The 23,787-nt window shown below is 47.1% G+C and overlaps 1 protein-coding gene across 2 annotated transcripts in view; it reads left to right on the top strand.

The window, feature by feature from the left end:
- Positions 1 to 19,768, top strand: part of MTMR12 (myotubularin related protein 12) — a gene marked incomplete at its 3' end in the record, with an annotated part of 68,782 nt that extends 49,014 nt beyond the window's left edge. Inside the window, exons 9-17 of one of the 2 annotated variants that reach the window (XM_080804257.1) lie at positions 4,608 to 4,714; positions 5,694 to 5,818; positions 7,450 to 7,528; positions 8,986 to 9,056; positions 11,252 to 11,424; positions 14,040 to 14,207; positions 15,130 to 15,291; positions 16,186 to 16,284; positions 19,199 to 19,768. In XM_080804257.1, coding sequence (XP_080660383.1) covers positions 4,608 to 4,714; positions 5,694 to 5,818; positions 7,450 to 7,528; positions 8,986 to 9,056; positions 11,252 to 11,424; positions 14,040 to 14,207; positions 15,130 to 15,291; positions 16,186 to 16,284; positions 19,199 to 19,768 — 1,554 coding nt within the window. The remainder of the gene's footprint in view (positions 1 to 4,607; positions 4,715 to 5,693; positions 5,819 to 7,449; positions 7,529 to 8,985; positions 9,057 to 11,251; positions 11,425 to 14,039; positions 14,208 to 15,129; positions 15,292 to 16,185; positions 16,285 to 19,198) is intronic. The other variant, XM_080804256.1, reaches the window with a different exon arrangement.
- Positions 19,769 to 23,787: the final 4,019 nt, after the last annotated feature.

Below are 23,787 nucleotides of genomic sequence, written 5' to 3' on the forward strand. Positions count from 1 at the left end.
TCATTTGCAATAATTTGTTTGTTGTTTTCCTTGAAGTGATAGGGACACTTCCTTCTTCTTCTTCTTTTTTTTTTTTTTTTTGTTTTGAGGATGGACACCTGCCGCATAGCAAAGTCTGAACACCCAGTGTTTGACTCTCACTTATTCTTTCAGTTCCATGAAGAGAGCAGCCAGTTCACCTCTTACCGCAGTCACATAAGTGCTTTTCCTCAAGACAAACACTGTACTTCAGTGCTTGGAGTGTACTTCCCACTCCATCAGAGCAATTATAAAGCCTGTTAATATTGAATATTAATCTGTAATGGTCAAGACTAATAAGACTAGTAATTTTTAGTCATCCATTAAGGACATTCTCAAGTAAAACATTTTTTTTTTTCTGTGAGCGTGGGGCCGCGAAGAATACAGTGGTGGCCAGTGCCCTCTGGGAGCAGGGCCTTGACTGGTGCGAAAGCCCCCGCAGTCTCACCCGCCAGGGTTTTGGCACCATCCGTGCAAATGTCAGCACAGTGAAAAGGACAAGTTACCTCTTAGTATTATTCTCAGACCACCTGAAAGAATCTCGAGACCCCCTGCCCCAATCTTTAGACTACATTTTGAGAATCACTGTTTTCGAACAATGAAAATGACGGTCTTCATTCTTTAGCCTTTCAGAGATAGATCGAGGAAAAGAAGGTGAGCTCTGTGGGAAGAAACAAAGGTGAATTGTCTCTACGTGTGCAAACAGGCTGCCTCTCCGTCCAGCGTTGAAACTTGGGTACTGTGTTCTAGCCAGGTCTTGGGGCAGAGAAGTAGAAAATGTTCTGATGAGACCAGAGTGGGGAGCCAGCAACATAACTTTGATAAAATAGTAGGAAGGTGTTCTCACTTTTTTTTTAGATATGTCCTGAAAGTTGGTCGTGGAGTTTGCATGAATGGACAGCAGAAGAATATTATAAAGATGGAATTGACACATTCCCCAGGGAACACAGAGCTCTCAGTACAGAGAACATAGAATTTACCATTGGTGGCATTTTTGTGTACTTACAGTGCTGTGCAACCATTACCACTTTCCAGTTCCAGAACATTTCCGTATTTCCGTCCTTTCTTACCCTGACTTTTCAGCTAGTGTGTTTTTTCTTACCTGTACTTATGTTCAGTGAAGACCTGCACCATATGTAGATTCTTGCTCCCAGGCTAGCGACTTTGGTCCCCTCTACCCTCTGCTGTTCTCCAGCCCCTGAGTATTGATCTTTTTTGGCTGTGGGGTGAGTGAACATTGCTGAAGATCCTTCAAACCAAACAGCAGAGTGTTACTGAATGGGATACGTGAAAAGCGTGCGTTACCTGCCTTGGTTGGGCCTTTCTTCTGCTCAGCAGTCTGTTGTTTAACTCCCTTTGCATCCTGTATCGCTCTTTCCTAGGGCTGGTGTTGCAGTGTATTCATTCTCTTCAAGTTTGTAATTCCATTCTTAACTTTTGTGCTGAGAGACGATGTTTCTCCTACTTCTGTGGGATCTTGGACAACCTGCGACAAGACCTCCCTCGGCTTTCCCCTTCACATCCTGTGGGTTTTCTCTGTGCTCCTGTTTCTTTCTCCTGAATCTAAACAGCTGCCTGGCTCCTGATCTCATGTGCCCTTGCTTTGTCAGGAGCCTGCTTCCATCAGCCTTCGCGCCTCTCCATGGATCTTTCCTGGTGTTCCGCTCTACCCAAAGGCACGCTCAAGGCTCCCCTGACCTGAAGAAGCCCCTCATTAAGAGTTAAGCTGCTGTCTTGTTCTTCCACGACTGACAAACATCTTCAAAGACTGTACTAATTTTCCCTCCACTCTCTCCTCATATCTTCTCCTACAGGTGACTTTTACCCCCTGCTCTGCTGGTGGACCCTCCAGAAGTCAGCTGGCCTTGTGCATCCCCACTCCCCCAAACAAACACTGCCCCCCCCACCATACCCGCACAGCCCCCCGACCGAACCAGCACTCCCCTATACCAGCACTGCCCCCTCCCATACCAGCACTCCCCCGTACCAGCACTGCCCCCCCAGTACCATCACTCCCTGTACTAGCACTGCCCCCCAGTACGAGCACTCCCCTGTACCAGCACTCCCTGTACCAGCACTGCACGTTTGAAACTGATTATGGTCTGGACCTTTTTTGTGTCTAAATTCTTGTCTTGACTTGGACACACTGTGCTTTCTCAATCCTCTGACCTCTTTAATAGTTCCTTCCTTCTCACACTGCTTTCTAGCCTCCAGTTGTAGATTTTCTCCTAAAACTCCGTTTTGGGCTCTATTCAGAGAGATACCTAAAGATGTATCAAGTAATGAATAATTTCCCCTCTCCCTTTTAAAAGTTAAACAGGATTAACAAACAGTGATTCTTGCCTGTTGTCAAGACATTTATACTAAGTTATACATATTATAATAAGAGAAGACAAGTGTTTTGTTAAATTGTGATGAGAAGTCTGTCTTCGACCAAGAATTTTGCTTGTTTTCTATTTATTTTTTCAAATAGAGAACAATAAGGGAATTGCCTCAGATGAGATGAGGCAGGTATGGTTGTGACCTCAAAAGAAAATGAATTGTTTGGGCACCTGGGTGGCTCCGTTGGTTAAGTGACTGCCTTCAGCTCAGGTCATGATTCTGGAGTCTTCAGGATGGAGCCTGCATCAGGCTCCCTGCTCAGTAGAGAGCCTGCTTCTCCCCCTGACCCTCCCCCCTCACATGTTCTCTCTCTCATTCTGTCTCTTCCAAGTTAATAAATAAAATCTTTAAAAAGAAAAAAATGAATTATGAACGGTTGAATATCATCGAGAGCCAACCCTTTCTACCGCAGGAGAAGAGAGAAAGAAGGATAAAAGACATAATTTTTGTAGAACCTGTCACTTAGTCATAGCTAAAGAGTGTCTCCCCTTTTATCCAAGTGAGCTACATCAAGTAGGGGGACGGGATTGCTTGGGCATTCAAAATACCGCCACCCCCGGCAGAGGACTAGGAACTATGTGCTGGTTTCTGTACATTGCTTAGCATGACGCTGGGCAAGGGAGGGGGAGGTCAGCAAAGGGCCCTTCGATTTGTCTCTGTGTCCTAACACTTCCAGCCTCATTTTCAGTCTTAAAGAGTCAAAGTACGGCTTGGCCCAGAGAAGGAGAGTCACTGCTTTTTGGTATTTCCTAAAACAGTTCTGTGTTCCTCTGTCCTCACTGCCTAGGTGCGTGCATCGTCTCTTCGATATCAGCTGGCAGCCAGCTGCCATGTCCACAGCCCCAGTCCGCCTTCCCCTCCTAAACTTGTAACCCTCATCTACTGTGCCTTCTGGATATCTGCACACGGGTGTCCTATCGGCACTGGACACCTAGTATACCCAACACCGATTTTGTCCTCTTCCCCTGAAACCCCAAACCAGTTCTGCCTCCCTGTTTTCTAAGTATAGCAGAGTATCACCTGGACCGTGTGCTGATCTTGAACCTCGTGGCCCTGGCGTCTGCTGCTAGCATGGCCAGTGTATGGTTTATACCATTCATTGCAGATGAGTAGCAAAAAGGTACCATCTCCCCGTAGCAGAATTATAAAAGGCATCTTCTTCCTCTCCGTTTACCTTTGGGCTAAGGCTGAGAACTCAGTCACCAGAGTGGTGGCTGGCCTCTAGCCATTCTCAGCCCTTAATCAGGCCTTTATGGGGCTCAAAGTCCACAACGGTGCTCACCGGCCCCAACCAGCCTTGCCCTCTGCTCCAAGCCAGGCTCTCCCGGCAGATTCCTTTCTCCCAAGATCAGTCCTCATTTCCCTTCATTCCTGCAAATCAGAGCAAACAGACAAAAGCCCCCACTGTGGCCAGAAAAGTGCCTGACCCCTTGAGCCTGTCTGTCACTCACGGTCATTCATTTGATTTCTTCCTCTTGCCTTCCCTTTCTTCCTTGAAATTCTCTTCTCTCATTTACCACATTCTACCTTTTATTATGTTTGTAAATATATTTCCCTTTTGAGACTAAACTCCTTGAAGGTAGACCCATATCTTAGCCCTCTTCACGTCGTCTTTGCGCAGTGCACTGCCCTGCACCTACGGGCCTTCTGTGCTGAATCGCCAGCTTCCCTTCTTTCCAGCGTGAACTTTCTGTGGTGACAGGAGCTGCCCGCTGCTTGCCATCCGGCCTTTTGTCAGAGCGCTGCAACTGGGAGTGCAGCTTGAGGAGGTTCTTGGGTCTCTCCAGGCCTCAGTTTCCTGCTGTTGATGGGGTTGAGGATCTTCCCTGTCTCAGAGCGTGACTGTGAGAATCAGACAGGTTAGCAGACAGATGACCGAGCAAGCTGCGCTCTAGTGCGGTCTGTGCGCTGATGACAGTGGTGATGCCGTCGTCTAGGCTCCCAGCACTAAAGCCAAGTCCAAAGGTGTACGTTAGACCATAAGCAAGGCTGAGTGTGACTATTTAGACTGGTTTGGTTTGTTTTGTTTTAAGACTAACTCTGTGTTTTTCCCTGTGTGTAACTACTCTTTGGCTTAACAAAGTTGAGTATATCCAGCCACATCTTACTGACGTGAAACGTTTGCCTGTATAAATTTAAAGGCTAAGCTTATCTGTCTCCTGCTGGATTGTGTGTTATGTCTGAAAAACCTTTATTCCCCCTTGCAGATATGGTGCTGGTCCTGCCACAATGGATGTGCCGTTTTGAAAATGTCAGCACTGCCCAAAGAACCGGATGATGGCCTTTTACAAAACCAGAAGAGCTTCTTGGATGGGTCAGTACTGTTCTGCATTTTGTTACTGGCTAGCTCACTTCTTCCTTTCCCAGAAGCCGGGGTACAGTTCTTAATAGTATTCCCTCCTGTTTACCTGCTGGCAACTTAGCGCTTGGGAGTAGCACATACATAGAGTGATTGGTTTTTGTTTGTTTTTAAAGATTTTATTTATGTGAGAGAGAGAGAGCAAGCATGAGTGGGGGAAGAGCAGAGGGAGAAGGAGAAGCAGACTCCCCACTGAGCAGGGAGCCCGATGCGGGGCTTGATCCCGGGACTCTGGGATCCTGACCTGCACCAAAGGCAGACGCCTAATGGGCTGAGTCACCCAGGCACCCCTAGAGTGGTTGTTTTTAATCACTTTGAAAGGAGGGGCACGTGGCTGGCTCAGTTGGTAGAGGATGCCCCTCTTGATCTTGGGGTTGTGAGTTTGGGGCCCACACTGGGAGTAGAGATTATTGAAAAAATAAACTTTAAAAAAAATTAACACTGAAAGGACTCATTATAACATAATCATTAAAAATGTCAACCACATTGTTTTTAGACACGCATGCCAAAGTGTTTGGGGGAAGTGGATTGATGGCTATGGTGTTGACAGCAGTCAAATCCAAGTCATGGCCTATGTCACTGTCCTTTAATACATGTTTGAAATTTTTCCAAAATGTGGGGGGGGGGGGACCAAAGTGGATGAATTAAAAAGAAAATCAGACAACTTTGAAATTACGTTGCCATGGTTTCAAGTCATGGCTCTGTCAGTTTCTAACCTTCATAATCTTAAACCGGGAGCTGCTCCATGTGCTTCCATTTCCCCCTGCTCCGCCGCCCGGGGACGGCAGTCCTGTGGTGGTTATTTTGTTGGCAGGGATTAAACAGGAAGATACCTACACACACGGACCTGGGCACATAGTACGTGCTCAGGACAAATAAGCCTTTTCTAATTCACATCTGCCCTTCTAATCTCATGTTACTTTTTGATACCTAGAATTTACAAGACCATCCACAGGCCACCCTATGAAACTGTTAAAACCGAAGACCTGTCGAGCAACTTCCTGTCCCTGCAGGACATCCAGACTGCGTACTCTAAATTTAAACAGCTCTTTCTGATAGGTGAGAAGAATGCTGAGTAAAAACTTCCTGTCACATGGGGAAAGCCATGCCATGTGGATCAGGTGAAAGTTGGTGCCTTTTCCCTGGGCTCTGTTTGCACCAGAGGCTCGTGGCCGTGAGGGTTGATGTGGTGGAGTGGAGGGGCGGGTTGGTGGCCAAGGGGCTGTGTCGTTGCCATGACCGCCCCCCATTTTTCTCCAGGCTTTTACCCCACTGCCCCTTCTCGTTGCTGTGAACACAGGCCCACCCCTCCGCTTCTCTCGGTCCCCAGCACCCTGGTTGCCCAGAGGCGAACACTGGGACTCCTTCCTTTAAAAGTCATGGGACCGTGCAGTGCCAGTACTCGCCAGCTCTCTCGCGGTGATTTGTTAAACGAATGGTCTGTTTGTGTTCGTTGGTGGTTTATTGAATGGACCTCCCCGTCCCAAGTGGAAATACCTTCTTTCCCTTCTAATCAAGCAGAAATGGACAAAGTAGGAAGTGAAGTGTGCACGTCCCAGCCTCCCCTGCTTCCTGCGCAGGCTGCCCGTTAGGAGCAATTTAGGACCCGCACCCAGTTTAACCAGCTCAGTTACCCATGCCCCTCGTTCCTCAGTGAGTCTGTGTTACCGTCTGAGATTGGTCACGCCCACATGTAATTTTTCCTAACTTGGACTTTTTAGCTTAGCAAATTCCAACTAATTTAGGATTCATTTCTTCAGCCAGCATTTATGGAATTTCCATTAAATGCACTGACTGTGGAGGCATTTGAGATAAAGATGAATAGGACACCCAGGGACACAGTAGTGTCCTCTGCTAAGGAGAACACACTGTGTTGTGTGTTACAAAATAGGTTAATAAAAAGCAGGGACCTGGCTGAGAGTGATACATTGTACTAGTTTGTTGTTTTTCATTTTTTGTTTTTTTTGCAGATCTTAAATTTTGGGTGCTCTGCACATTCAGTGTCCTAGAAACTTCTCTAGTAACAAACGATAGAAATGATCCCTGAATGTGTGGTCTTCACTGCACTAGTCGTTGCAGGACTGTGATTCTACACTTCCATTCTCATCTTCCAGGACTTGCAGACGTGTCTGCCTTGTCACTGATTTGAGTTTGCAACTTGGACGAGTCTTAGACGTCCATGAAATGCAGCTTTCTATATCAAGGGGGTGTGGAGGATGGTGTAGCGTGAGCAAGGAAAATGTGTTTGTGTATTTATGATGCCAGCAGACCCACGTCTCCCAGTTTGGGCTGCCCAGCATCAGGATGTATCCTGTTGCATTTTCCACTGCTAGGAACAATATAGCCTGCGTCCTGACCATTTCTGCCTAAAACATGTTACTCTCTTCGTTGAGTTAAAAGGAGGACTGTAACTTTATATACATACTGTGGGGCACTTTTTATTTGAGCAATAAAAATCTAAAATACCCATTTTTGACTGCCACCCCCTTCCAGGGGCTTATAGTTCAAACACCATTTCAGCCAAAGTCTGGAAGTGTCCCTTGCTAAAAGCAGGGATACATGCTTGGAGTCTGCAGTCCAGTCCAGGACTGACTTGTGAACGGCATGCTTGAGTAGCACGGATTTTGGGTGGCAGATGTGGAAGAGAACAGTAACCTGACTTCTTACTCTTTTTTTTTTTTTTCCTCCAGATAATAGTACCGAATTTTGGGACACGGATATAAAATGGTTTTCTCTGTTGGAAAGCAGCAACTGGCTTGACATAACCAGGTATTTCAAGCCATCATTTTGCTCATGAATTTTATAGTTCTCTAATTCAAAGTAGTAAAGCAAATTGACAGATAATTTAACTGTTTTCTGTTTCATAGTTAACTGTTCTTAGATCACATGTTCTACTCAGGGCTCAGCTGGATTTTACATGTTAGGTATTCTGTGCAGGTCTGATCTGAATTTATAGACATGCTACCTGCTCCAAAAGAGATCTCTGTAGGCTCTAGACTAGGCATCGAAAGGCTGCCAGAAAGGGGACGTGGCAACCCAAGATCTAACTGAGGCAGCAATGCTGGCCTCCTAGCCAGAACTGAGCAGGAATCTGGATTGTGAAGGGGAGGGATACTGCTTGTTTACTGAAAATGTGTCTCGTGTGTCTATTACCTATACACGTTTTGAATTTGTGTCTCATATGTATATTACCTATTTAAAAATGATTGCAGGGTGTGATCGCAGGACCCTGAGATCATAACCTGAACTAAAGGCAGACACTTAACCAACTAAGCCACCCAGGTGCCCCTTTTTTTCATAACTTTATGATTAATCTCAATTAGTCATTTTGGGTTTTGGAATTAGGTTGAGAGCCCCAGAGACAGAATTACATTCTCTTCCCTACTTCATAGTTTGAATAGTTCCTCTCTGTTGCCATTAAGTTAAGAGGGGACACAAGGAGGCACAGAACAGAGATGATGACTGGGGGTATGAGCTCCAGCCCTGGGATTCTTTTGAAGAAAGAGAAGAATTCTTCCCTTGTCCTGGCACGGCATCTCTCTCAGTTCTGTCTGTTTGTGGCATGGAGCCTCAGCCCTCCAAACGCTTATTACCAAATACATCTTGAAGAGCCTGCCACATGTCCCATAATTTGCATGTATAATTGCAAACAGTGATAAATGTCATACAGAAAAGAACCCTTCATTACGTGGGGAGCGCAGAGAACAATGACGAGTCGGCCAAGGGAGGCGCCCCTGCAGTCAGAGAACCCTCGTTAGAGGTAGAGAACAGTCAAAGCTGTAAAAGGAATAGTGTGTGCAGAGACAGACAAAAGGGATTTCTGGGCATATTGGGTCTTGTCAGCCACATTGACACGTTTGGCAAGTGACCTTGAATTAAATGATGTGGGCGTGTGGCACAGTTTCTGATGTGGGCATTGGCAGGTCTTCCTGGGACTCCCGGGCATGAGTTCTTAAGAAGAGTTTGTAGTTCAGAAATCACCTAGGTACGTTTCAACATCAGTTCTGGGATTCCCTTCCGAAATTTTCAGTTTCTAATTGGCAAATGAATGTCTTGCAGTATCTGAGTCGTATAAATGGTAATTTGCTTCTTTTCTGGAGGATTTCAAGTGGAAAAACAAATGAGATTGTCTCCCTTAATCTTCAGTTTTCTGTGTCTAAACTTCTCATCGTTTTGATACCAGCCTCAGGAACTAACGCCCCTTTTCTTGTCTCTTTCCAATTTAGACGTTGCCTGAAAAAAGCAATAGAGATTACAGAATGTCTAGAAGCACAAAACATGAACGTTCTTCTTTTAGGTAATATATTTAAAGTACAAAGAGTAGTTTTCATTTTCTTTCACTTGAGATTCAGTTTCTGTATACACAGCTTTATGGAACCGGAATTGTCTTATAAAAGGAGTGAGCTAGTGCAGAAATCCCTCCCATTCTGTTCTACCCTGACCTTGGAATCCTCTGCATTTGAGGTCAGTGTTACAGTTTTAAAAATAAATCCTTCGTTTAGAACTTGACAGACCTATTTGCAGCCCAAGAAGGAATTGTTTGGTATCTTGACCAAAGCTCACATTTCCAGTGCTTTGGATTCTGTTTTATATTAACTCAGCTTTGTTAAAATTAAAACCTTTTGATAATTCCTTTTATATAAAGAAACCCGTGGATGGTTTAATTGTTATTTTTATGCCTTTGTGTTTGACAATGTTGTGCAGTTGCCGTAGAAACTTTGTGGGTCATGATTTCCTTTTCCTCAGTGGGCTTAACTTGCTATATTTGCCAACAGGACATAAACATTCAGAATGTGTAAAAACAGGTGTAAACCACTTTTTTTTTTAAAGGTTGTTGCTGAAATTGGTTAAATCTGAGCTAAAATATTATGTTCGCTGTTCAGAATATTTTGAACTTCGTATAGATCTGCACTTGCAGTACAGTAGGTCATCTCCTGCTTTCATGCCCTGAAGCTTTTACCATTGCTTTGGTGTGCTCGTGACTGCAGAAATCTCGCCTCCGTGGCAGGCTGGAAAATGTGCCTGGGGCTTCTGTACCACCTGGTATTGGCTCAGTGACTTCAAATTGAATACATTTATTGAGCACCTACCATGTGCAGAGCTGTAGACTTCTGCCTTCTAGAAGTTTACTGCCTAATGAGAGAGTTGACCTGAGCACATTACTGAAAAAGACCTAACCACCAATGACAGAACAGAGTACTGACTAACTGGTACAAAGGAGGAGGGATGGATTAGGGTCTGAGAGGGGAAGTACCCGGGGCCAGGTGGCACTAGCCAGCGTCACGTAAAACAAAAGCTGCATCTTTGGCTGAGGTTTGAGAAGTCACTCGCTCCCAGGTGGACGACTGAGCTGTCTCCTCTGAGCTTTCCTTTTCTAGCCCCTCTTCCTGTTGTTACCCACTCGTGTGCTGTGAATACCCTTCAGATGCAAGAAGGAATATCCCCTTAAAAATGAAACTTGTTTCAGAAGCTGATAGCACCCCGTAGACAGAGCTGTTTCTTGGCGATCCGTGTGCTCCCGTAGTGGAGACCTGTCTCCCGGAAGGGAAGCGGGAGCGCACGTGTAGGCCTCCGGGTTCCAGGGTCAGAGTGAAAAGTTTCCCAGTGGAAACACCTGCCTACTTAGAATTCACTCTCAGGTTTCTCTGCACCGCTGCGCACACTGCCATCCTCAGGGGTATTTTTAAGTAGCTGCTGGAGTTGCACTTTTTGTAAAGGGGAAACCACAGGGCATGTCGACCCTACGTTTTAGGATCTGAAAACTCTTAAGGCCAGTGTATGCCACTGAAAACTCTTACTTGCTGTGAGTCCTGAATGCTAAATAAGCGTGTGAACCGAATTTGTGTCGTACGGGCTTTGTACGGTGCGCTCGGGGGTGGGTGCCTGGGAGTCGGCCGAGGGGAGTCTCCTCCAGGCTAGGCGGAGGGAAGCAGGCCCCTCTGTGCTCTCAAACAGAAAGGGAAAGAGCTGTGGAGCTGGGAATAAGGGAGTCCAGAGATCTCAGGCTTCCTCCAAAGTGGAGGGAGTGCAGGAAAGGAGCTCCGAGGTGAGTCTGAGAAGCAGCCAAGCCTGGGAGCAGTGGGTCCACTGAAGCCTTTAGCTTTGACACGGTAGCCAGAAAACGAGTGAAATTGGTCTGTGAAGCCCAGCAGGCTGCCGTCAGGTGTGTGGTTCTGCCCTCATGCCGCACACCGGGATGCCCGCGTGCTGACAGTGGGCTCGGCGCCTCCAGTAAGCAGATCCGCGCTTAGGGCCAGAGTATGCGGGAGCCTGTACGAGACTGGCCAGAAGCAGTTTGTCTCTCGGTCTGAAAACCCTACCTTGTTTCCCATTGGCCCTTGCCTTCAGAGAAGTAGGGCCTGACCGTCAGTTAGCAGGGCGACTCTGCTTTGGGGAACCCCGTCATTAACTGTGCGAGTGCACGCGCTCTGGCGGCTTTTCATAACTTCACACTCTCCTGCCTCTTTGTACTGGCGCTGGGGCCCCTCCCAGAGGAGAACGCCTCCGACCTCTGCTGCCTCCTCTCCTCCCTGGTACAAGTGATGATGGACCCCCACTGCCGAACCAGGGCTGGTTTCCAGAGCCTCGTCCAGAAGGAGTGGATCATGGGCGGGCACTGTTTCCTGGATCGCTGCAACCACCTCCGCCAGAGTGACAAAGAGGAGGTGAGTGTCCTCGTCGCAGAAGTGCCTGGTCTCTTGACTTAGTACCTGTCTTCAGGTGGAGGGTGACTGTTGCAGAGTGCGTGGGCTTGTTAGGAAGGCTGTGTTCACTTCACCGTGTGATGACCCTGCGTGCTTTCAACAGGACCGAAACCCTTCCCCGAGGAAAGGGATGTTGGTGTGTGCAGAGCCTTCTCTTCTAAACTGTGTACACCAAGGGTGGATATTTATTTCATGATGGGAATAATACTGATTTGTAAAACTTAAAAATTAATTCAGAGAGACTCCTACAATTTCTGTTAGGTTAATCTTCGCAAAAAAAAAAAAAAAAAAAGAATGGCCAGTGTACAAGTTTCTTAGAGAAAATGCGTAATAACATAAATCTTTTCAGAATGAAGGATGAGGTTATGTTAATGCTGTCTGTTACCAGGACCTTATCGGTGGTGTATGTCCATTGTGAACACAGCCCCTTCTGTTTCTGGCCATGTGAATTGCTCCACACCTCGACCCTGAATTCAAGTATAGGAGAGTTAGCATTGTGGTTTAGCCCCCAGAGTGTGGTACACTTGTCTCAGCTGCAGCTGTGCAAGCTCCTTTGGCTGCATTATTAATGATTGTGGAAAGTAAAATGAAAACAGGTGAACTTTCTTTAGTCAAATCCCCTGCAAAGTTCCCGTACTCCAGGAGCGTGACTCATGGCTGTTCTTACTCTGGATAGTAAATGTGTCTGTGGTGGGGAGCAGCTCGGCGCAGCACGCTGTCGGATAGAGAGCCATGGCTCCTGCCCTCCAGGCCTCGGTGTGTTCCTGACAGATCCCAGTTTCTCTAGCTAGGCCTTGGGGTTTCTTTCAGGCCTCATCTCTGCTCATCTGTGTCCCATCAAGCTGACTGGAAATCACCATTTTCAGTCTTAGAATGGACTTTGCCTTCCTGAGGACTTTGCCAAGGTTAATGGGATGCAAATAACATGATGGACAGAGAGAGCTGACACTCTGTGGGGAGGAGTATGTTTTGGATGTCTTGAGAAAGTGAGGACTCCGTGTCCAGGAGGAATAAGTCCAAGAGCAGATCCGGTCTGGTCTGCTTTCACCCAGACTTTGGAGAAGCCAACCAAACTTTCTGAACCCATTTTCCTGACTCTACAATAAGGTTCAGATATTTTCCATTCTACTTAAATGATACATTGAGTGGAAGATGAGGTGTGAAATAAAGTTGCTGTACTGGGGTGCCTGGGTGGCTCAGTCGGTTAAGCGTCTGCCTTTGGCTCAGGTCATGATCCTGGGGTCCTGGGATGGAGCCCCACATTGGGCTCCCTGCTCAGGGGGGAGCCTGCTTCTCCCTCTCCCTCTGCTTGCTGCTTCACCTGCTTGTGTTCTCTCTCTGTCAAATAAATAAAATTTTAAGAAAAAAAATAAAGTTGCGATATAAACATTTTGAAGCATCTCAACATCAGAATGTTGGAGTGTTCGTTTTTCTTTTTTCTTCTAATATGTGACCACTATTATTTCATTTCTTAAAGTTGTAAAATTTATTTTTATTTAAAAAAATTTTTTAATTCTTTTTGTTAAAGGTTTATTTCTTTGAGGGGTGGGGGTAGAGGGAGAGGGGAGTGAGCATCCCAGGAAGACTCCACACCAAGCTGGGAGCCTGACATGGAGCTTGATCCCACTGTCCTGAGATCAGGACAGGAGCCAAAACTTAGAGTCAGTTGCTTAACCGACTGTACCGCCCAGGTACCCCAGTTTCTTAAATTTATATTTTTATACTTGAGTTTAGTTGATACCGTATTAGAGTTTTAAAGGAAAATAGGGTGGTCTGCGTTGTGATATAATGGATGCAGCCCTGCATTTGGTTCAAGAGCTGCATTCCTGACTCCTGTCTCCCTCTGAGCTATGTGAGGTGCGGGCAGCGTCTGCCAGGGAGAGGCTGTGACATGGCTTGTCTTTCCACCTGGGAGGGTCACTGGGACTGAAAAGGATAAACACTTTGTGAATGACAAAAAACACCCTAGAAAACTCTCTCTGCCGTTAACAGGCTTTCCTCTGGGTAGCTAATGAAGGAGGCTGTCAGTTAAAAAAAGTCTGTACATTTGTGGAAGAAGCTTAGAAACTCACCTTTGCTGCTTCTGCCTTCTTTCATGTCCTCTTTCTCTTCTGCACCATCATCTTGGGGGTGAAAAAAGAAATATGGACAAAATTCAAAATACTTGAGTACAGTTTTTTGGTAATACAATCTACAAGTGAGAAGAGTGGAACTCTTTTGGGGGGAGATAACAGTTTCACTTAATTGGGGTTCAGAGTGTTCCCTAGCCTCAGAATCAGTTGTAAATCGTCGACTGTCAGTGCTTGATCAGTAATGAGATTTTACGTATTTCATCTTTGAGATGTCTTTTACGCAGATCGGTACTGCCAAATACCTGATACTAACCTACAGGCGTGCCGCTTCAGTGGAGCATCTTCATTGCTCAGAACGGGATGGCGTCTACTCTTGGTTCCCAGAGAATATAGTGCTCAGAAGTGATTATTCCATAGCTGTTGAGACGGCCGCCTCTGAGCTCGGGACAGATGGCCTTGGACTTTTTGTGCGTGCTCAGTAATATGTATCTTGTTTTCCCATAGGTTCCCGTGTTCCAGCTTTTCTTAGATTGCGTCTGGCAGCTGGTGCACCAGCATCCCCCAGCATTCGATTTCACGGAGACGTACCTGACTGTTCTGTCAGATAGTCTGTACATACCTATTTTCAGCACCTTCTTCTTCAATTCGCCTCATCAAAAAGAAACTAATATGGTAAGAGTCCCTCTTAGGAACCTGTGTGTTAAAGAAGCCTGGACTCACAAGTAGGTTGCAATAGTTCCGATGTAAAAAAATACTTGTTTCACACTAACTATATGCGGGGCCCTGTTTTGAGTGCTTTCTGAGTATTGATCACTCTCACAGCACCCTGTGGGGTCCACATTCTTACCCTGAGATGCTGAGGCACCGAGAGGATGGGTAACTGGCCCAAGGCCACGCAGTACATATTGGAGCTGAGGAATTAAGCAAAATTAAAAGTTGTCCTTTGTAAAGACGATCAGCCTTCTCTTCCGTTTACCTGATGCCTAGAGTTACTCTGAAGAAACGGAGATGAGGCAGAGCAGGGAAGCTTGGCTTTTAGTTTCCATCTTAAACTCCTTTAGTATCCCTGGAGGCCTCGCTCCTGGGAGTTTTACTTTCTCACCAGGCTGAGTCCCCCTGGGTAGCTTTCTGCTGGCCTCTGCGTTTGCCCGAGCTGGCCCTTCGGGAGTGGTTTTAGCAAATTCCTCAGTGAAGGGGGTACAGAACCTGGGCTTCCAGTCACACAGCCCCAGATCACAGCCCACTGCTCACCAGCTTCAAGAACTCAGGCAGTTCACCTCAGTTTTCTGAGCCTCAGTTTCCTCAAGTATAAAATGTGAGAAATAGTGGCCTCAGAAGGTTGTCGTGAAAGTGCCCATCAGTGGCTGGCACGTGGCCCGCTAGAAAGCAAGATGACCTTCTTCCCGCTCTCGCTTCCCATCCAAAGCCTTACGCGAACAACCACTGACAGCCGAGGCCTTTAGAAAGGAGGACCCCATGAGAGTTCCATCTCGGCAGGGCAGGAGCGCCCTTCCTGGTGCGAGTCTGTCAGCACTGTGTGCTCGCTCTCCTCCGCCTCGCTGGAAGCCGTCGTGACCTGTGCTTGTTTTGGCAGGGTAGGGAAGGCCAGGAGACACAAAGCAAGCCTTTGAACCTGCTCACCGTGTGGGACTGGTCTGTACAGTTTGAACCCAAAGCCCAGATGTTGCTCAAAAACCCTCTTTATGTGGAAAAGCCAAAACTGGACAAAGGCCAGCGGAAAGGAACGCGTTTCAAAGTAAGATGACCATGTGTCTGACCCCCTTCATCTGCCCAGAGATCCCCGTGTATGTAAGGAGGAAAGTTATGTATGGATTCTGTAAGCAGCCTGCAGAGTCCAGCTTTGTGGCGGGCACATGTCAGGGCCTATGAGAATCATTTTTTTCAGCGCATCAGCCTTTGCCCCAGTGAGACATTTGCTAAATGTCCTTGGGGATGTGACTGCCAAGCCAGCTGTGCCGCATGGGATCCTGCGTACCCCCTACCTGAGTGTGGTTGGCAGGGTAAAAGGAGCATTAATTGGGCGTTTTGCTGTGTCTGTACTGGTTCATGTCTCCAAATAGCAAGACCTTTCTTTCTTCTATTAAGGGCTACACGGCTCCCCCATCGCCCTCCCCACCACCCCGCTGTACTGACGGAGCACGGATGCAGCCGCAGTCGGCACGTACGCAGACGGGCATGGCTGTGCTCCAGTGTTTACAGAAATCGGCCCTGGGCCTGATTTGGCCACAGGCTGTCCTTTGCTGACCCATGCTGGAAACCAAAAATGTCAGATTATTTGGATATCCCTTCAGATATTTGTTACTGATGGTACTAGTTATTAAAACTCCCAAGTTCCCTAGGTGATAAGTGATTTCCATGCCATCTCCCAGCTCTGTCTCCTGGCCTGGAATTTCCCCCCACCAGACCCCACAAAGGGGAAAGCGGTGGTGGTGAATCCCAGGTCAGTGCATGTCTCTGCCTCCTCCACGACCCTACTTCTGATCCCACCTGCCATCCAAGGATCCTGGCCAGTCCTGATGTGGGAGGTGCTCCATTCTAAAGAGGCTTGGGGGCCTGGTGAGCCCAAGCCCTCATTTGCAGAAGATGCCAGCTTCTGAACAACTTAGAGCTCTTGCTTTACTCTCTCAAGGGTCCTCAGGATCAGGGTAGATGTGTCCCCTCCCCATTTAGTCTCTTTCCTGCCAGCCAGACCAGAACAGCCCTGAGCTCCTGCGCAGCTTGGCGGGAGGTCAGCTTTTCCTCAGTGTGCGGTGCCCCCTGGTGGCTGCATTCGCACTTCTCATCTGTTGGGGATCTCAGAACTGCCCTGGGCCGGAGGGGCAAGGGACCTCGGAGATAAGGCCTAATCCCTTATTTCTCGTGGGAGGAAACTGAGGCTCCCCCTTGCAAGACTGGATTTCATTTCTGTGTTCCGACCTATTTGTTCTCAGTGTCCCTTCTTCTTACAATTAGGAGCAGGTGGCCGAGGCTCCAGGAGCTGACTGAAGCAGGAGGCTTGAGCCAAAGAGTTGGAGAATCTCAGATTGTATTAGCTAAAGTGGAGTTGGGGGGGTGCCTGGGTGGCTCAATGGGTATGGGCCTCTGCTTTCGGCTCAGGTATGATCCCAGGGTCCTGGGATCGAGCCCCGCATCGGGCTCTCTGCTCAGCGGGGAGCCTGCTTCCTCCTCTCTCTCTCTGCCTGCTTCTCTGCCTACTTGTGATCTCCCTCTGTCAAATAAATAAATAAAATCTTTAAAAAATAATAATAAAGCGGAGTTGGGGCTAGAGCAACAAGGAACTTTGAAGCCTTTTGTGAGAACATCATGTGTCAGGCTTCGGGCCCCTTGTTGAGTGGGCAGATGGCCTTGGAAAAGTTCTGTAGAGACTGAGAGGCTGTGGCTTGCCAGCAGGAAGCACTGCTCTCACATTACCAACCGAGGGGCCCCGCTCAGGCATGCCGTCTCAACCTCAGCCTTGACCCCGCATGCCGCGCCCACCCTGCCCTCTTGAACCCACCCTTCACGTAGGGCTTGAGAGTAGGGGCTTTCAAGGCAAGTGGAGTTCTGTTAAGAGCCCAGTCTCTGGAGTCAGACTGTGTGTAAAACCCCCTTTAGCACTTTATAGCTAGGGTCTTTGTGTATTAACCTCTGTGCCTTGGTTTCCTTGTTTGTAAAATGGGGCAGGAACAGTGACTTGGAGAATTGGCCCAGTCGATGCCTGGAAAGCACCGAGCACAGAACCCAGCACGTGGTAAACGCTCAGCGTCTGTTCGCTTCTACCTGCCTGCCGAGGTTCCCCAGCCCAGACTGAGTCACCTTGGCCCCTGGGGAGGAGAGAGGCTGGGCTGCTGACTCCTTGCCTTCCGCATGCCTGTCCCTGGCTGGGAAGTCAGAAATCCTGGTCAGCTCTTAGTTGTGACATTGTGGCTGGTTTTGCTTTTCTGCTTTTTTTATTGTTTTCTTTGTTTGTTTTTTACCTAGTTGTGAGGAGATGAGTGCTGCATGCACTACTCTAACTTTTCTTCATATCTACTATGGTAGACTTTCTAGAATTAGTCCCAATGCCTCCTGTCCCATATGCCTTTATGCAGGGTGACTTTGCCACTCTTCCTTTTAAGAGGTAAAGTTTATTTTCTCTCCTCTTGAATCCAAGTAGGCCTTCGACTAGTTCGGCCAACAGAAAGTGGCAGAAGTGATACTGAATTTCAGAGCCTAGGCCTTAAGAGGCCTTGCAGCTTGCAGCTTCTGCATTTATCTTCTTGGAGACCTGGGCATCATGGAGCCCTGTGGCAGCGACCAGGAAGTGCCCGGCAGACTCCTCCACTCTCCACTCTGGGCCCCAGGAGGGATCTTTGGGCACCAAGGACCTAGAATCCGGGGGTCTGCTGTGCTCGGCCTCCATGACCTGGGGACTATTTTGGCCCTCATCCTGTCGCTGCAGTAACACTCCTCAGAAGAGGTCGAAGAGTTGTTACTCTATATTCCATAATAAAGGATGTTTTCCCCACACACACAAGGGAGAACCACTGGCAGGAATATATTAGAGAGTGATAGGGCTAGCCTGCCCATAAAACTGTTGACTTCTTACTTCAGAGACCTCAGGAGCAAAAGAGCTGGGCAGAAACAGCGTCTTCGCACATTACTGACCTCTCCGTTGGGCTCCAGGGGTCCTTGTAACCTTCCACCTCTTCACCCATCTTCACAGCCCGGTCCTGTGCTCCTCATTTTAGAATACCTTGTTTTGGCTGCAGGTAGAATCACTGGGGAGGAAAGTAACGTAAATGCTCTTATATTTTCTACTCTCGCAGCTTGTCAGGCAAGACCATCTGGCCAGTGTAGCCATTTCCTCACAGTCCTGCTCCCACTTGTCTCTTTATCCGTATGACATAGGTCTGAGCTCCCACTGGGTGCCTGATAACCGCAGATGTGGTTCATTGAAGCCAGGGGATCTTCAGGTAGTCAGCACAGCTTCCTCACAGGGGCTCAAAATGTTCTCAAAGAAGAAACATTTTGCTCTCTTCAGAAAATAAATTAGCCTCACACCCAAACTCCCCTAATGGGCAGCCTGTCTTGAGTTAAGCTTGTTCTTCAAAAGTATTTATTGCGCGTGTGCCTGGAGAGGAGGGAGTAGAATGCTTCTCTTTCTGTCACAACTCACCTCTCTGCACAGCTCCATACGTGCCTGGTTTCACCCGTTTTTGTTTTTGTTTTTGTTTTTTTATTTATTTGACAGACAGAGATCACAAGTCGGCAGAGAGGCAGGCAGAGAGAGAGAGAGAGAGAGAGAGAGGAAGGGAAGCAGGCTCCCTGCTGAGCAGAGAGCCCGAGGCGGGGCTCGATCCCAGGACCCTGAGATCATGACCTGAGCCGAAGGCAGAGGCTTTAACCCACTGAGCCCCCCAGGTGCCCCTTTCACCCGTTTATTTATAAACGTGATGTGCATCTAATGTTTGCATCGTGGAGTAAACAAGAGCCCCCTCCCCCACCATGCTACTGCTTTTTGATGGTTTTTCACTCACATGGCAGTTCTGATTTCTCAAGACTCTTGTTAGAGCAGGATTATGGCCCCCGCCATCCCCGCTTTTTTTTTTCTTTTTTGAGAAGAATGATTATAACTGCTCTCAGCCTAACCCAGAGATTTTTATTTGTGTTTTCTCTCAAAGCATCAACGACAACTTTCTTTACCACTCACACAATCTAAATCATCTCCCAAAAGAGGATTTTTCAGGGAAGAAACAGATCATTTAATTAAAAACCTCCTGGGCAAGAGGATTAGCAAATTAATTAATTCTTCTGATGAGCTGCAAGACAACTTTCGAGAGTTCTATGAAAGCTGGCACAGCAAGCCCACGGACTACCACGGTCTGTTGCTGCCTCACATCGAGGGGCCAGAAATCAAAGTCTGGGCCCAGCGCTACTTGCGCTGGATTCCAGAAGCCCAGATCCTGGGTGGTGGCAGAGTGGCCACCATGAGCAAACTCTTAGAAATGATGGAGGAAGTAGAGCACTTACAAGAGAAAATCGACGAGAGACACCACAGCCAGGAGGTCCTCCCGGGAGAGGCCCCCCCGTTGCTGAGGAGCTCTGCCCGCTTGTCCTCCTTGTTCCCTTTCGCTCTGCTGCAGCGACACTCCTCGAAGCCGGTCTTGCCCACCAGTGGCTGGAAAGCTTTGGGTGACGAAGACGATCTGGCCAAACGAGAAGATGAGTTTGTGGATCTGGGGGATGTGTGACCCGTCTGCTCAGTGATTGTGAAGGAGGAGCAGTGAGGGCCGGGACAGGAGGCAAAGACGATTGCTCTCCGGATTAGTGGATCTCGCTGAAGCTTGCTGCTCTGGAGTGGGGGGTGGGGGGGCGCGAGGCTCTAGTTCAGGGCTCTGCAGCAGGAACCCTGGACCTTCAGGAAAAGAGCTGGTTCTCATGTTTTTTTTCATGCTCCTGAAAGACTATGCAATTAAAACCGTATCTGTAGTATTACTAATTGAAAACAATTACTACTTGACCCATAATAGAACCGTGGCCATTGTCTGATGCGTAAGTATTATACAGAACCTGCAGTGGCGGGTCTACTACTAGAAAGGGCTTTGGTCAGACATTCTTGGACTCAATACTCACTTCAGATCCTTCCTGTGCCAAGATAATTTATCTAGTCCTTGGGAACAGTGTGTGTCTCTCTAACCATCTTAGTTCGGAGCAAGTTCAACTTTATCCGACGTGTGTATAGCAGATTGAAAGACTCCCATAGAGGCATTAAGATGTATGGCATTCGTTTAAACCATAGCATTTTTCCTTTCTACATCCTCTCGCCTGAGAAAAGTTGGGGAAATTCCACCCGTGTCACCCCATACTGACATTTCCAGCCATCCCCCCTCCTGCATGGGCTGTGTCACTTTGTGTGGGGCTGGTGGCTAGCCAACCAGCCCCACCACTCTTCCTGTGTGCTGACAGCTCCAGGTTTCTCTCTGCCCACTCGGACCCCCTCGCTGCCATCCCCCCACACCCCCTGCCGTGGTGCACGGAGTCCCGGGATCTTGCTGCTAAATCTGTTGGTTAAACTGAGGGGATCCCTTTGGTTTGCCCGAAGGAGCTCCCATTCTTCTGGAGCCTCTTCAGTGTTTGAAAGTGTTTTGCCTTTTTCTAGCTGTGTGCCGAGGCTTGGGACCATTTGTGACCGCTGTCCTCTGCCGCAGCCTTCTTACGGTCTCCCCGAGGTCTCCAAAACTGCGCAGATGTGAGCAGGATCCCTTCTGCACGTGGCTTCCATAGGGAGGCCGCAAAGCCTGAATAGCAGAGGTGATGGTTCTCCTACAGTACCTCAACGATTTCAAAGCCATAGAAGAAACTTGATGATGCCTGGTCACCTTGGATCTGCTGTCTAAATGGTATATATATTTTTAAATGCAGGAAAGTACACTCTTAAGGACCAGTTTTTTCTTTCTCAGTGGAACCCTGTTAAATCCCACAACAGGAAGGGGGGAAAGCTAATGTTAGAATGTTGCAAATTGAATGTTTGCCTTTTATATACGTTTCCTCTCGGGTACCGATCTAACAATTTGAATGTTACATGTTTAGAAAAAGTTCAGTTGCTTGAGGGCAATAAGAAATTTTGAAACTGTTGACAAAGAAGTTTCTCAGTTTGCACTGAATAGTCTTTTTGTATGTATAAGAAATTGCTCTGCCATTCTCCCCATTCCACACTGACACATGAGCCAGGTTGGTCTGTTAGAATGACAGAGGCTGAGAGGGCAGGATTCATGCATTGGCCAAACGCATGTCCGGTCTTGGTTGCCTTAAGAGTCTCCCTAGTGAGTTCAGTGTTAGGCTTGCAATAGGGATTTTAAAAATACACTAGTTCATTAGTAACTTAACATACATTCTGTGGGCCTTCTTAAACTAGCACTAACCTCCACTTCTCTGCGCCACTGCCTCCCAGATACACTATGGAGCTATTTTTGTTACAATATTATAACGTGAATATTTATACAGCAGCCTCTTCAATCTTAGAATCTTAGTAATTTTCATTCCAAAAATGCCCGGTGTGATGCTTTACACTCCACAAAGTATGGTTTAAAGGCACAAGGTCATGGCCCTTGTCATAGCAGTTGAATGTGCGTTGAAATATTTTTCTATGATTTTTAAAAATAATTACAATAGAAGAATAAGCTGTTGTAACATGTGAGGTCATGACAATTTATGTATTTATATTTGAAATCAGATTTCTATAAACTTGTATTTGTGTACAGAATTCTCAGTCGGTTTATATATTGTGACATTTTTATTCAAGATTGAGATATGGATTATGCTTAACAGTACAAGCTGAAATGAGACCATTTACTTTGTTTAAAATGCTGCACTGTGCAAGTTTAGAAATGTACATTAATTTACTGTATATAATATCTTGAGTTTGTTTATACCTCCAAGTTTTTACACTGAAGATAAATTAGCTTTAAAAACATTCAGAACTTTTTTTTTTAAAGGGAATAAGCTGTTGGGCTATTATCTGTATAAATGTGCTTTCTATTTTCCCAGCGTACAATGAAAGTTTATACTTGTATCTCACTGCATCATATCTGATTGCAGAAATTAAAGCACAATTTACAAGCAGTACTGTATTAGATGTGGTTGATACAGCATGGAACAATTTCATTCATCCTGTGTGTGTGTGTGTGTGTGTGTGTTGGGTTGAGTTGGTTGGTTGGTTGGTTGGTTGGTGGTGGGAAACCAACAATCAAATAAATATTTTAAATTTTAGGGGCACCTGGCTGGTTCGGTCAATAGGGCATGTGATTCTTGATCTTGGGGTCAGGAGTTTGAGCTCCATGTTGGGTGCAGAGTTTACTATAAAAAAATAAAATTTCAGGTGGGGATGAAATACTATGAAGAACAATAAAATAGGGCAAATAGAGGAAAAGGGCTTTTTAAATATGTGAAATAAAATATTGCTGCCTCTTTGCTTTTAAGGGTATATAATATGAGAAGTCTGTTTTATTGCTGGAAGAGATCTTAAGGTCAGCTAAAATGTGAGAGAGAAAAGGCTTTGTTTTTCCTTCCAGAGAGGAGGAATGAGCTGGCAGAAAGAGACGGTGTGTGATGGTAGAATTTTTTCTAATTTGTTCAGTTTAGCACGTACTAGATTGAGACCTATCACTTGCGTTTGTTGGGAGAGTTGCATTTCCTGACCTCTCCTATCTGCATCCCTCCTCCTTTCAGGGACAAGAGAAGATGTTCCCCCTGCTCTCCTCACCTCCTATATGTCTAGCCGGGCCTAGCTCCTTGTCACCAAGCCAGCTCTGAAACATCGCTGGAACTTAATAAGCCCCCATTGCTACCACATTCTTTTTAAGGGTCTTCACTATTAAGTTCCCGCGTAGTAGTTCGGACCCTATAGATGAGCAGATTTCAGTCCTGTTTTCCACATTTCTTTAATAGCTCTTGGACTTTAGGTGGACTTGGCAGTCTCTCTCTCCTGATTTTGCTTGTTCCTTGGTTTCCAGTTGAGGGCAGTGGGAGGACTTGTTGCGGGGGGTGGGTGCAGGTAACGAATGGGACATACTTCATCTGGTGTGAAACAGGATTGGGCAGGGGCTCCTGCTGAGAACAGGCTCCTGGCTCCTGTGCCTTCACGTCCCCTCCTGTGCTGGAAGGGAACTGGGGGGCAGAGGGAGCTGCGCTGTAGCCTCTTTTCCGAGCCCCTCCTGTGCTGTGACCAGAGTTGCTCCACGGAAGGAAAGTCTCCTCAGCCGTGTGTGCTGTGCCAATATGCCCCACCTGGGGCTCTAGAGCGTTTCTGAAGCCAGCCTCGGGGCAGGACAGTGGGGCCCGACAGGACCCTTCACCCCGCACCATCGCAGGGATGGTCTGCAGTGACCATGGCCTTCCACACGTGCCCGTCCAACAGCGTCCCAGCACCACATACTGCCCTTAAGAATATTAGGATGGAAGTAGGTGGGGGAGATCCTGTTTGTGGTGTGGATTCCAGTGTAAGGAGGGCTGTGTATGTTGGTAAACAGGCTAGCCATGGGGAAATACCATTTTAAATACCATTTATCAATTGCAGAGGAAAATCGTTCGTTGGAGTGGTGCTTTTGTGTCTTAAAAACACAGACATCTCAGCCGATTTTGTGGTTCAGGCCCAGGTTCGTTCTTTTTAATCCTCCTATTACATTGTCTGCCTCTAGCAATTAAGGGATATGAAGTGTATGATCAGATGGAAAGACACACAGTAAGCTTTTTTGGCCTTCCCTTAAGAAAA

Source organism: Martes martes, assembly GCF_963455335.1.
Source record: "Martes martes genome assembly, chromosome: 5".
In the NCBI taxonomy this organism is placed as follows: Eukaryota; Metazoa; Chordata; class Mammalia; order Carnivora; family Mustelidae; genus Martes; species Martes martes.